The sequence below is a fragment of the Aplysia californica genome, unplaced genomic scaffold (assembly GCF_000002075.1).
Source record: "Aplysia californica isolate F4 #8 unplaced genomic scaffold, AplCal3.0 scaffold00496, whole genome shotgun sequence".
Taxonomy (NCBI): Eukaryota; Metazoa; Mollusca; class Gastropoda; order Aplysiida; family Aplysiidae; genus Aplysia; species Aplysia californica.
Genome location: NW_004797766.1, coordinates 250,770 through 264,916, shown reverse-complemented (window position 1 = coordinate 264,916; position 14,147 = coordinate 250,770). Strand labels below are relative to the sequence as shown.

At 39.9% G+C, this 14,147-nt stretch overlaps 1 protein-coding gene across 1 annotated transcript in view; it reads right to left on the bottom strand.

Annotated features, from left to right (window-relative positions):
* The window catches only part of LOC101852566, a gene marked incomplete in the record, with an annotated part of 59,417 nt that overhangs the window by 28,529 nt on the left and 16,741 nt on the right, over nt 1-14,147 (bottom strand). The window contains 9 exon segments of the mRNA XM_005105860.3: nt 2,261-2,504; nt 3,941-4,186; nt 6,536-6,840; nt 7,203-7,423; nt 7,788-7,913; nt 9,046-9,213; nt 10,270-10,381; nt 12,163-12,351; nt 13,595-13,684. Coding sequence (XP_005105917.2) covers nt 2,261-2,504; nt 3,941-4,186; nt 6,536-6,840; nt 7,203-7,423; nt 7,788-7,913; nt 9,046-9,213; nt 10,270-10,381; nt 12,163-12,351; nt 13,595-13,684 — 1,701 coding nt within the window.

The window sequence follows — 14,147 nt, the reverse complement described above, 5'->3', positions numbered from 1 at the left end:
TTTTTACATTGTCCTGATCTTTCACCGTCACCTAACCGTTCGGGTATTCTAAACAAGTTGTTCTGGGTCTACCCTTGCTTCGCTTGCCTTCTATTTTACCAACTCTGCTTACAAAAACTAAACTTTTAGTCTGTAGGGGCCTATGTCGATTCAAGTGTTCCAGAAACTGCATTTATTGTCCCTTCCTTATTGTTCGTATTAGTGAGAGGCCCAGGTGGGCTTCTATCAGTCTTTCCTCTTTTGATCTCCTCCTCTTCCTCGAAATCCTCAAGCCTTCTAGCGACTAAATTTCTGTTGTTTCTATTTTATTTTACGTTCACTGACAAAAACAACAAGTAAAGGGAAATAAGAAAGAAAAAAATCTATCTAACAGAGAGTTAGCACAAAGTCGTTCAAAACTCTGTGCCAGGGAACACTAAGATTTTTAACTTCTACTTGAGAACTTTCTAACCCGCCAACACAATTTTATATCAAGGAGAAAGAATAATCCCAAAACCACCCAAACCTTATACAACATTCAAGAATCAAGCAATGAAGGAAGTCAAAGAGGTCCTCCAACAAAATACCTTAGGCTATCTTCAAAAGGAGTCACCCATCTTACAGCCCTTGAACAAAAATTGCAATACCACTCCCTCCCCCTCCTTGGCACGTAGGCTATCTGCATCAAAAGCCACCCACCTAGCCGGTGACTGAAAATTGGATCCACCCCCCCCCTCCCCCTCGAGATACAACGATACAAGAGGAAGGAAAAAGTTAAAGAGGGTAAAGTATTCAAGTCTGAATGAAAAGCTTGACTTCGGTACCAAAGAAAGTGATGATCGAAGTCCTTCTGAAGCATTACAACTGTCCCAGGGTTATAAGATTCTTATAGCTCCCAAAGATTTTCATTGATTCGTCAAGTAGGTGCAAAAAATGATTTAGTCAACAGAGAACTGGCAGTGGCTAAAACAGAACCTGCTTCTTAAGAAAGCGGGTCTGATGTTCGAATTTTTCCCTGCCTTTTTAAAAATGAGAACAGTAGAAAAAAAATGGAAAATAATAATAATAAATAGCATTTATACTGCGCATTTCCATTTTCTAACAGATGCTCAATGCCCATTACAACGAAAAAGACGAGAAGTTATCTGATCTGTGCCATTTTTCCTAAAACACACATAATTTACAAGACAGTATTAATTGAGTAACACATTTATAAAAATGAGTAAAATAATACTAAGTGATTATTATTGTAAGTAAAACTGTAAGTGTAAAACAATGTTTGCTCAGAAGACAAAACAAAAATATGTTCGTGTTTGTGTGTGAGTGTGTGTGTGCTTGCGCGCGCGCGCGCGTGTGTGTGTGTGTGTGTGTGTGTAGGTGCCTACATTAGTGTAAAAACATTTGTATGCATTTTGTAGGCATGAGTACATCTTATGTGCATGTACATATTAGTGTCTGCTTGTACGTCACTGTGTGTTTGTGTGTGTGTGTGTGTATGTGTGTGTGTGTGTGTGTGTGTGTGTTGTATGTAGGTGTAGTATGTGTGTATTCATGTGTGATATCTCATCTCATGTATGTTCAAAAGGAATCAACTTCAGTGGGTTGGCCATGTCATAAGAATGCCTGATTTCAGAATCCAAAAAGCAGTTTTCTATTCTGAGCTGTCCTCAAGAAAGTGTAAAATGAGCGCACCAAAACAGCACTACAAAGTCACCCTGAAAATGTCTCCAAAGGACTTCACAATCAATCCTTTGATATGGGAAACCCTAGCTCCTGACAGAACCAGCCGGGGAGCAGCAAAATCATATAAAGCTTCACAAATAAGAAACGTTGAAGCTAAGCGAGAAGCCTGCAAGCTGCACATATCCACAGGTGGAAATGAAGATTTTATATGATCAAAATGTGGCAAACTCCTCTTTGCCAGATTGATCTAATTGGCCTTAGCAGAAGCCACAAATCATCTTAATCCTTATTTCTTCCATTCCTCTTAGAGAAATATTGAGCTCAGCAAATGGATTGGCTATAGACAGACATTGACTGACAAATTATCATTATTTTTATTACATAATCTTATTGTACACTCACAGCATTCCATACTATTCAAACCACTATGGCAGGGTTTGACGCGGGCAGTATTGAATACAGACATATCTCAAAGGTCGCCAAAAATGACTTACATATGTATGCAATACTGCCCGCGTTGATGTCTTCAAAACAACCTGCTACTAATGTAAAAATAGACATTAAACCCATAGACATCCCAAACACATGCAAAGCTTACCTCGATGTCGACACTGTGTAATCGTGAAAGGTGGAGGGCATTCTCTCAAGTGGGCTGCTCTTCGGACGAGGCTTAGAAAAGAGAGTGCTGCTTTGAAGGTCATGGAACATGTCATCGAAATAGTCTCGGCCCGAGCCAAGACATGCAGGGATCAGTTTGACGTTTCTTTTGCTTGTTGATCCTGCAGCTTTCTGCCCAATCTGCCCGGCTGACTCCGAGGCTCCATAACTACAGCCGGCATTGGCTGAAAAAGAAATTGTGATTTTCTCTTTAAACTGATGGAATCGTAATCATGTAATTTAGCTATATACATGTATTTCTAATGGCAATATGACAAGTTGAATTGTGCTTTACAAACATTCAGTATTTGGGCACTCAAGGTTTACCTGGTAGCAGATTAGGAGAAAAATAGCACGCTTGACGAAGCATCTGCCAAGTACCTATAATGTTCCTCACACTCTGATGAATTTGAGATTAAAAAGCCTTCCACTTAGAAGGAAACAAAGAAATTCAACCACAATATTATCCCTCTCCCAGGCATGCACACAGCAAATTCAGCTGGTAATGAAAATCGTTTCATGATATATGAATTTAGCTTAGTACAAATTTCAGGCTATATCAAGATAATTAAACAAAGTTAGATAACTGGGTCAAAATTTTACATGAATTAATGCCCCTCTGTCACATCAACATATGTCTTGCAGATTTAGATTTTTGGCCTTGAATGTTTTTTCTACTCAAGCTAGGGTTAGTCATTTTTCCTCGATTGAAAAGCCTTTCCACTTGTTTTGCTCCGCCATAGAACACTTTTCTACAACTTCACCTAGACTCAACTTTGCAGAACATCAGCAAGCTGTTGCGTAGTATTTAAACTCTGTTGAAGAGCAAGAGCACTGACACACGTGGCGAACATACAGGATACGTGCCTTCATAATGTGACCTCAGCTTACCCCACATAACAGAATGTACAATCTGGATCAAGCCTAGTGCTGGACACTTCTGCGACAGATGAAATAGACACATCAGTGGCCTAAACTGCCCTCAGCTTATAGAGAAATTATTGGCTAACAATCATAGCATGCCACCCCCACCCTCTCTCTCTTTCTGTCTCTTTCTATTTGACCCCCCACCCTTCCCCTCCCTTTTCTCTCATCATGGCTACTTAGGAAATTTGAAGTGGTGTGTTATTAGACCTACCCTAACTGAAGCCAATTTTTTTGGTATGTCTGACTTGTTTACGCTATGTGCACGTTTCCAATACAAAGTATAATAAACAATTTGGGACCTAAATATTGGTTTGCTGTGTGCGTGTTCGGTATGTGCATGCTTAACTGTTTGCTATAGACAGTGAAAGATTTTGTCAATTTGTTAGTGTTTGAGCGCTTAATCAGCTGCTTGCACTGTATTTTTCCCGGGAAGCTAAGAATGTTTCTGAGTGTTCTATGGTCTGCTGCGGTAATAATTTTGTGTAAAGCGCATAGACCTTGTTGTAGAGCGGGGTTATGAGCTATAAAAATGCTATCTATTGTTATTATTATTATTGTTATTATAATATACATACAAATTGATTTCTTTTTCAAGTAAATTGCAGTTGTGCTTAGTCATTTGAACACAATTCACAATCGGCAAAATAAGATAATCTGCTCAAGATGGGGGAAAGAAAAATCCAACATAACACACCAGGAGCAGAGTAGGTTCTGACAGGTCCTATTGCCCTTGGGCTTATCGCAGGCGGTGACTGCATCTGCAGCCTGTTGATGCTGGGCGTGGTCTCATAATGATAGCGTGGGCCGCTCATCGGCAAGGAGAAGCCTTGGATGTACGGGTCGTAATACGAACTCTCTTCGTTGGACTGCAGAGCCTCCGGGATGTACAATGTGTCCAGTGGCGGGGAGGGAATGTACGGGTACAGCGGGTAGGTCAGGCCTGAGGTGAGGACGAAAGAGAAAAGTGGGGTGTTATCTGTTTGTTGAGAAACAAAGAGATGCTCAGTGAGTTGATAATGATAATAATAATATGAATTTATACAGCACCCAATCCCTAGAAGTAGAAGACTCTAAACACTGTAAAATGCAGAATAATCACTCAATTTCAATGACGAATTTAAAGATAGGAAATGCACATTGTGAGACTATACACACACAACATACTCATACACACAAACACATTAACATACACACATACGCTCACATGCACAAACAGATGCACATTCACACACACACACACAACTCTCATACCACAAACTACATTCACACATACCAAATTTAGTGGCAGAGGATAGTGTTGTACAAATGTGTCTTGATAATGGTCAATAAGAGCTGAGAAAAAGTCAATGTCTTGACTCAGAGAAAAGAGCAACTCTTTTCCTTTCCTGTCACCATTGAGGTAATTAAAAAAATTATATATCCAGATATTTCTTTTTTTAAAAACAATAATATCACTCGCAAATATGCATTTGTGAGGCAGCGTGGTGAAATCAGACGCTCGTCAAATTAATCAAAGTGAAGAAACTGGCATTTTTCGGCAAGTTTGTGAATTTCTATCGAAATTTTGTTTTTTGGCTTGACACCTTTCATGCCCATTAAAGAACACATTTCTGTAATAACTAATAACTAATCTTTAGTGGCCATTTTCTCACTAATTTTACTTCTGAAACCAGGTGACCTGCGCCTCCTTCATTCAAAAATATCTCGACTTGTATTCAGAATAAATGGGTCTTTTTTTTTCATCCAAAGCAAGACAAATGAACAAGCTTTAAGGTGATACCAATAACTCTACATGCCAAAAAATTGACGAGAGCCTGATTCCACCGCGTCCAGACACATTTATGACCACACATTACGATAGTTGTCAATGTGCAAAATATAGACTGCTCAGGTTTAAGACTAATCTCATGTCCCTTTTTAAAAGGCGTATGGTGGAGTCTTACCTAAGCAGTCGATATGAGCATTTATATTTCAGTTACAATTTCAGCGGAAGCCCTTTTGAAGAGAAAGAGCTTTATACCTAAAATGAGCGCTAACAATTTACAATCCCATCAAAATGATTAATTTCATTAAGATGGTGAGCTGCTTCAATTAAACTCTTAAGGTCAAGGTGGGCTGTTATGGAAATATACTGGCTTAAAAACGGAGATATTTGTTTTTTAAAAATAAAATATATTCCCCACTTTGGAATCAAAACCAGAATTTGGTACAAAGAGTTTCCAGCCTGGAAGTGTCGGAAAGAGCTGGAACTGAAAATATCAACAGGACTATAAAAAAGAGAAGATGGAGATATTTAGGACATGTTTTGAGAAAACCAGACATAAAATTGCCCTATCAGACATGGGTACAGATGACCAGGCTTTGATTTGAGTGAACGTGTCCAGATCTGAGGTGGACATGAAGCAGTTCAAGGCAGGGTTCCAGGAACATTACGAGCAAAGTCTGGAGGCATTTGTCAAGGTAAGTTAAGTTTTAGTGAGTGTTTTACGGCACTTGCAACACAATAAGGTCATATAAGTGCCGAAGATTAGAGATGTTACAAGAGAGAAAAATAAACAAAAAAGGAGGAGAGATAAGGACGATAGATGTTTTATAGAAAAGAAGGAGCAAACCACACCAGGGCACCCGCCAACCACCCTCCCAGGGTAAGTTTCCGAGTTTGTTTGTGTTTATGAGAATGATTCAGCACAGTCGTGATAATGAGATTAAGACACGGTTCTGGAGACCAACTGGAAGAACAGAAGCACAATCAGGGATGAGGCAATCATCCAAGGCCACATGTGCCATAGTTTAGGAGAAGTGGCCAGGGACAGACAAATGTGGAGTTGATGACTTGCTACCTTGTGTACCTGATGGTACAGAGAGAGAGATAGAGAGAGAGAGAGAGATAGATAGAGAGAGAGAGAGGGAGAAGTGAGAGAGAGAGGTGTGCAAGAGGGAGAGAGATAGAGAGAGAGAGAGATAGATAGAGAGAGAGAGAGAGAGAGAGAGAGAGAGAGAGAGAGAGAGAGAGAGAGAGAGAGAGAGAGAGAGTGTGAGTGAGAGAGTGAATAAGTAGGTAATGTTCTGCTTCTGAGTCGAAAATAGTCTTTTACCCAGGATACTGATTTTTATCTTAAGATAAGATGGATGGAAGCAAAATGCCAGTTTCTAATATTCCCATTATTGGGTAAAAATAAAGGGTATTGAATTATTTGATTTGACAGAAATTTTAAAAAAAGAAAAAAAATGTCATTATAAAAAAGTAAGTAAGTAACATTTTGTAAGTAACATTTTGTAAGTCTCTTACCTGACCCAGCAGGCGCACTCAGTGGGGGAAGAGGGGGTTGCATAGGGGGGAGAGACTGGATAGAGACAAGCGGCTGTTGGACCGAGGCGAGGGACTGCTGGACAGTGGCTGGAGATGGCTGGACGGAGGCCACAGTCGGTTGGACAGGAGCAGGAGACTGCTGTACAGGGGTGGGGGGGCGCTGGACCAAGGGGACCTTCTGGGCGGAGGTCATCGAGGCTGAGGTCATTAGAACTGGGGTCACAGGTGGCGGAGCGCTGGTCGGGATGACCTGAGCCGATACAATACCCAGGGGAACCCGCAGTCTGTGGGAAAGATACAAAAACATTTAGATGAATCTGTATGGTATGGGTTCGACGCCTATTTCCGAACAGAAGGGTCCTGAAAGTACAATCATTAGGAAAAAAATATCTGGAACAACTAGAAAAACAAATGATTGAAATAAAGGATTTTATACCCATAATTTTTTAAACAGATGAAATGATGGTGATACTGATAATACTAATTGATGATGATAATAATAATAATGATGGTGAGGGTGATGGTGATGATGATGATGATGATGATGATGATGATGATGATGATAACAGTGGATGCCAAACAGATTTATACAGCACCCAATCCCCATTTAGCCAGTCTTACAACCCAGGGACAGAGAGTCTCTCACCTCTTCTCTTCCTCCTCCAGAATGACTTTCAGTGCTTCGATCTCAGCCTTGAGAGGAATGTTGGCCTCTCGCGCATTGGTAATCTCTCTCATCTTGACCACCAGTATATCTTGAACTTCTCGCAACTTTCTCTCCAAGCCTTGTATGTTGTCGGCAGATCTGTTCCTCTCCACAGAAACAGCATCTTCCAACGTCTGCTTCTGATGTTGTAAGTTGATAACCTGGCGAAAGAAATGAAGGTATTTTTAGAAACACAAAATAACACCAGTTGTTAACAAGACATTTGACTGAAATTAATGTAACTTCTGAAGCACGTCAAAGTTCTCATTTGAGATAAACTCTTGGTGCAAACATGAAACAAAGAGATGATCAAAATATAGGACTTAAACTTTCAGAACTTGAATTTTATATTCCTTTCAAAATTATTAAGGAAATATAAGAGGTGGTATATCCATATTAAAGCCAATATCATGAGGAACAGGATGAAAACCCATAGTCTCTTCTCCTCAGCAAACGTTCTAAAACAGATCTGAACCACAATGGTATGAATGAATAAGTCTGTGAAGAATTTTTATATGATTGTACCTGGCCTTCCAGGTTGCGGATCTTGGCCTGCAGTTCTCCGATATTCCCCATGAGCTCACTTTTCTCGGTCTGATACCTTAGTAAACAGTCAGCATCGTTGTCAATCTGAGCTTTGAGAGCAGAAAGCTGAGGAGTAAATGAACATGGTGATTATGACATTAGATCTCACAATGAGATGTTGACAAATTCGTTCTGGTTAGATAAGATAAGATAAGATACATCTTTATTGTCCAGATCCTGGCACATTGGTTTGGTGATCCACCACGAGTACACACACACACACGCACACACACACACACACACGTACACACACAAGTAGGCTTACAATCACATGCATAATATAAATGAGCAGCAATATAAACAATAATAATCGTAAGCTAGATACACACTCTATGTTATTTTGATCCATGCTCTCAGGTCGTAAGTACACTAAACAAGATGGTTAAGATGGAAGCATTTTGATAGATGATGGTAAAAATGACCTGTATCTTTCATTGTTACAGATCAGAAGCATGGGTCTTTTACTTCTGACTGATGTTTTTATTTGAGGGAACAAGGGATGTTTGTTGTCTAAAAAGAGTAGAACATTGCAAGGACACAAACACACTCATACACCCTGTAATGTTTTCTCTCTCTCTCTCTTTCTTATTATTTAAAGGTGTGATAGGGACATTGAACGGTAAAGTTTGCCAAAATAGCAAACTAATGGCCTACTCTTTTTCGATTTTCAACCACCAAGGGATCTTTAAGGTGCACAACATGCACACAGGACCGTTAAGACTTTTTGTCCTTATCCAAGAAGACTTGGTGCTTCATCTTTTCTATCTGAAGATCAGGGGCGTGAAGGAAGAAGGAAGTAAGTGGGTTCTTTTTTTTCAATTAAAAAGAATATGGACAACAGTTGAAACAGACAAAAGTTAAAATGATAATCAAAACATACCAATTTTTGCTCGTATGCCGATATGGATGTTTAGCATCTTTTCTGAGTTACAAGTGTGTTTTTGATTGGAGTAAGGTTTTGTGTTTTAGAAATTCTTAGGGTGGACTACCTAAAATTCTCTCATGCGCCGGATATAATTATAAAACAGGATGGATACAGCCTGCTGGCCTAGAGTTTGACACTTGTGATCTAGATAAATAATAATAATTGTGTTGATATGGCACATATTCATGCTCAACAACACACTGTAAGTGCTTTAAAACATCAATCTGGATGTAATAACATTAAAACTGTTCCTGTTAAGTTGGAAACACTTACATTTCTGTTGTACTGTTCCTCCGACTCTATTTGAAACTTCTTCAGTTCCGTCTCAGCGGTTTCTCTCACTTGCTTCAGCATCTCAGTCACACTCACGTCCGCTACGCTCAACTCTCGCACGCGAGCCTCCAAGCTAACTATACTGGCTGAGGCTGTGTCCAGTCGGGACTGTGAAGGGAGGAGAGATGAGGAAAAAGTAAGTTATGGCTATTGCTGAGAAATTAGGAAACGGCAAATAGTTTCTGGGACACTAGATTCAACATAAGGGCTTTGAACTTATTGCTCTCACGGAGGAAAATACAAGACAAATGAGGCAAGGGCAGACTCAGAGAAAATTATTTGGAGAAACCCTGAAAAGGTGGGTGATATGGATAATGTGGGTTTCTGAGAGCATCCGAGCAGAAAAATGAAAGGAGAAACATGACCGCCAATGTCTTTTACAGATTTGGTACTTTATAATGATGGTGATTGCTGAGAACCTATATCTTCCAATGAGCAAACACATGTTCTGTTTTGTTGTTACCTGTATGGTACTGACTGCATAGGTGCTGTATAGACGTCTGAGTGTTTGCATGTCTGTGTGTGTTTTTATAAAAGGCCGTAAAAGAATGGGGGAGATTTAATACTTATATTCTATTGAACTTTGAGAAGACTGCTGCAAGTTATAAATCACACCAAAGGGGCATAATGCATTGCACTGAAGGCGGAAAAAGCTAAAATGTTGCTGGATTCACTGTTACATATCATGTGGCCATTGCAAGGGAAGAAAATACAAGAGAGAGACTTAACATTCAGGAAATTGCTACAGACATCGTTTCTGAGACCGGCTTTTGCAATGCAAAAAGAATTGAACGAGTAGAAATGCCTAGTTTTGCAAAACATTCCAGTAATCTTTAAAGAATTGGAATATCATTCCTTTATGAAAACAAGCTACATGATGACATCCTTATACACTGAGAGTACATTTCGTATAGCAAAAGTGTACTTTTTATATTCTGGGTAGTATATGCGTAAACTGACTGCAATTTGTTTTCTCAATTTAATATATAGATAGAAGGACTCCAAGCCTTCATCAACTCTAATCCAATTAACCCTTTTTTCAATGCTAGACTCACAAATGCAAAACAAGGACTGCACATCCAAAACGGCGCCCATTCATCCAGTCTTTTAACTAGAAAAGGCGTTGTTCTGAAAAGAAAACAAACAGTGTAGGCCCGCACATACCTGGTAGTCTGAGGCTTGCTGGTTGTGGACTTGTTCTGAAAACTCCATTTTCTTCATAAACTGTTGGGCTCGCCCGTCTGCCTCTTGCCTGGCCACTTGCTCATGTTCATACCTGGCATAGGAAGAATAAAGACACGGTACAGGCTTGGGCAAGTATGTCTATATCATGGGCTGGATTAAGCGATTTTGAATATCTCGCAAGCCAAAGAAGGAAAAAAATGGATGAAATCAGATGAAATACCCAAGCTCTCAAAAGTGAGAATAAAAACAGACACTATGGTATATGTCTCTCACGGCACTTCATGAAATAAACTATTAGATCTATTGCTTTCATTTGGGATGGCGAATATTGATTTTAATATTCAAGACACAAAGTTTCATTTTTATGAATCATCAACTCACTGTGGATCACATTCATTATTAATCAGCATACTGGGTAGACTCAGGGGCCTGACTGAAACTGCTCACTAACTAGATCTGGCCTGCAGGCCATAGTTTGCCTAGCCTATGCCAGGTATAGTGGGTTGAGCTTCCTTCAGATAAATCAAATACAACTGACTTGAGGAAATGATAAGGCATAGTAGTGTCGCATAGATTGAAAGCTCTCTTCAACATTGTAAGTATACTTGAGAGCAGGTATGTCAAATTTAAAGCTCATCTTCCTTAGGATCGAGCCAAGATGGCGGACAATTTGACATTGCGGATTCAGACCAGGGTCATTCACATGCTACCCCTTGAGCTCACAGTACGCTCTAATAAATGAAAAAGTACCTAATTTGAATAAGTGAAAGGGGAAATAATAAGAAGCATCTGAGTCACAAGAAACAAACACTACCAGAATCCTTTGTTGACAATCACAGGGCACATTATAAACATATTCTTCATACTTCTTTGCTCATTAATCTTATGTTAATAGCCACTAGTGGAGCATTGAATGTGAAGGAAAGTTGTGAAGACTGCATATCCTACTGGCATTCAGTGAGTCTTTCAGTGACCTACCTCCCCCAACTTCACTCCCTGAATACATTGGGATCTTATAATCTTATAAACTGACAGCATGCTGAATTTGAGTAAGGCAGATATTCAAACAATTTTTTGTTTCTTTCCCACCTGTTACCTGCACTAGTATATTTATCGCCCCCCCCCCCAAGATGATAATAATATACAACAATAATAATAACAATTAATAGCATTTATATAGTTTATATAGTACATATCCCCACTTGACAACTTAAGCGTTTTGCACTTTACACTAACATTATTACCCCAGCAGACCCTATAACACTCACAAACATACTTGGCTTTCCCAGAAGCACACAGTGCAAGCAGTTGATTCAGCACTCAAACACTACCAAACTTGACAAGATCTTTCACTGTCTAATAGATGATAACATTTTAGATTATTTGGAAGGCCTGCTGCTTTAACTCATTCAATACTGAGCGCTCCAGCAGTGAACTCCCCTCATATACTGGACAGTTTTGTTTTGCAACATGAATTTAGGTCTACCCAGGAAAATCAATAAAAACTAGAGAGCTCAATGGCTGTTCAATCAAAAAAATTATCTCCTTGACCTTTCCCATGATGTATCACGATTAGTTCAAATAACCTGGTTTGGCTTAGATAGAGTAATTTTTTGTATAAGATGCGAGAATACTCGTCGCTAGTATGTGGGCGGGGCCCAGGTTTCGCGAGTACTCTCAACCGTAGCACTGAATGAGTTAACCTCCTGCTTTTCCCAACAAGCCCGGACAATGCAGGCCACTCCAGCCCATCAGAAAGACATGTAGGCTCTCCATTAAACATCTTCTCTACATTGAAACCGACACCCCACCCCAGGCATTCAAGGCAAGGAGCCTACATAACGACTACACCACAGACACCAGTCCTCATACCTGTGTTTCCACTGGTCCACTTCTCGTGTTAGGTTCTCAATGGTCCTCTCCAGCTGGTCCACATTCTCTTTAGGCCTCTGGGCTGCAATCTGAAATTCCTTTAAGTGCCCTTCCAAAAGGGTTAACTTTTGCTGCAAGAGGTTGATCTCATCCATGAATTTGGCTGATTTCTCAGTCTCAATGGCCAATCTGGAAAAAATGGTATTCATAAAAATAGTAAAATCATAATAAAACTTTTTTTTTCACGGGTGAACCTAAAGCAGCTATTTTTGGACACAAAGAGAGTTTATCACTTCAATGACGAACATTATGTTAGCAATGTCAGACCTGGACACTGAGTAAAACCTATGGAAGAAAAGTTACTACATGCATGCTAAAATGCCTTCTTTAAACTCTAAACATCACAAGAAGAGACTGGCAGAAAAATGCAAAAGTAAGAGCAGCTGTTGGCACGAAGTCCTGCCTGCACTTCATAGAACAACAAAGAATAAAATGGTTTGCCCACCTTTTTAATTACAAATGCTACCTATTCACCGAGTCTCGACAGCCTATAACACCATATAAGTACTCTGGCTACAAAGGAAAAGGTAGACCACACAAAAGATGGATTGAGGGAGTTAAGAGAACCCTGAAAAATGGCATCATTTCAGTTGAAAGAGCTGCAGAGTTGGTCAACCATAAAAAACTGCATCCGCTCTCCACACTCAAAATCAGAAGAGGAGTAAAAATTCAAAATGTAAAAAAAGTAAGTAAGCTAAAACTACACTTCAACATGGCAGAGGTCAGCAGGTACAGTGGGTCTTTTTAAAATATACATTTTTATTAAATTTTAGTTGCAGCTAAAACTGTCCCAACAAAGACATAGCAATATTCTTTACAGTCAGATTCCATTTATTTCCTTCAAGTGAGTTGTTTATTTTGTGTCTGTATACCTATAGTCTCCTACTAAGTGTATGCCAGTTGAAGCTGGAGTATTCGGTACGTAGAGTGATCAGACTTAAGAAGAAGGACAGGTAAAAGAATTATAGTAGAAACACTACACTAGAAGACGAAGAAATAGAAGACTCAGAAGGAAAAAGGTAAAAACAATTCAGTTGATAAGGGCACACAGCTATGAGTGATGTGACCCCTCACGATGACCCTGACCCCTCATGATGACCCTAACCTTCCCGTGGTGACCATGACCTTCCCATGGTGACCATAACCCACCATGATGACCGTGACCTTCAACTTCCACATTAAAACCATGACCCCACATGGTGACCTTGACCCTTTATGATGACCATGACCCGTAATGATGACCGTGACCCTCCATGATGACCATGACCCCACATGACCATGACCTTCCCCATGATGATTATGACCCTCATGATGACCCTGACGCCCCATGATGACCCTGACCCCCCATGATGACCGCCATGTTCAATCTCACCTGTCCTGGAGTTCGCCCACAATCTTCTGTTGCTTGTTATTCTGGTTGTGCAGTGAGTGCCGCTCATGGGCGCTGGCCTCGATCTCTTTCCTGGACACAGGACAATAAATTCAGTAGAACCTGCTCTTGGTTTGTTTGGTTTTTTTTGGGAAAGAGTTTTATGGCACTTGCAACACAAATACGTCATACAAGTGTCGAAGATTGGAGGTGTTACAAGAGAGTAACACACATAAAAAAGAAGGGGGAGAGCTAAAGTCGATAGGTGTTTAATAGGAAAGAAGGAGTAAAGGAGCAAACCAAACCAGAGCACCCCCCTCCTCCAATCATCCACATGATATAAAGGCTACCTGTCTACGACAATCACCTATACAAACAATCACTTTTCACTCCACTGCTTGTATTTTTTACATTATAATTTTTTAAAATATCCATCAGCCTGTGACAGCCACTTTACTCCACGACAATGGGTGGCCGTGTCGTACATTTTTTTTTAAACAGAAAAAGTGAGAAAGATATTGTCATAAAGGCTACACAAAAAGCACAATTCAACATA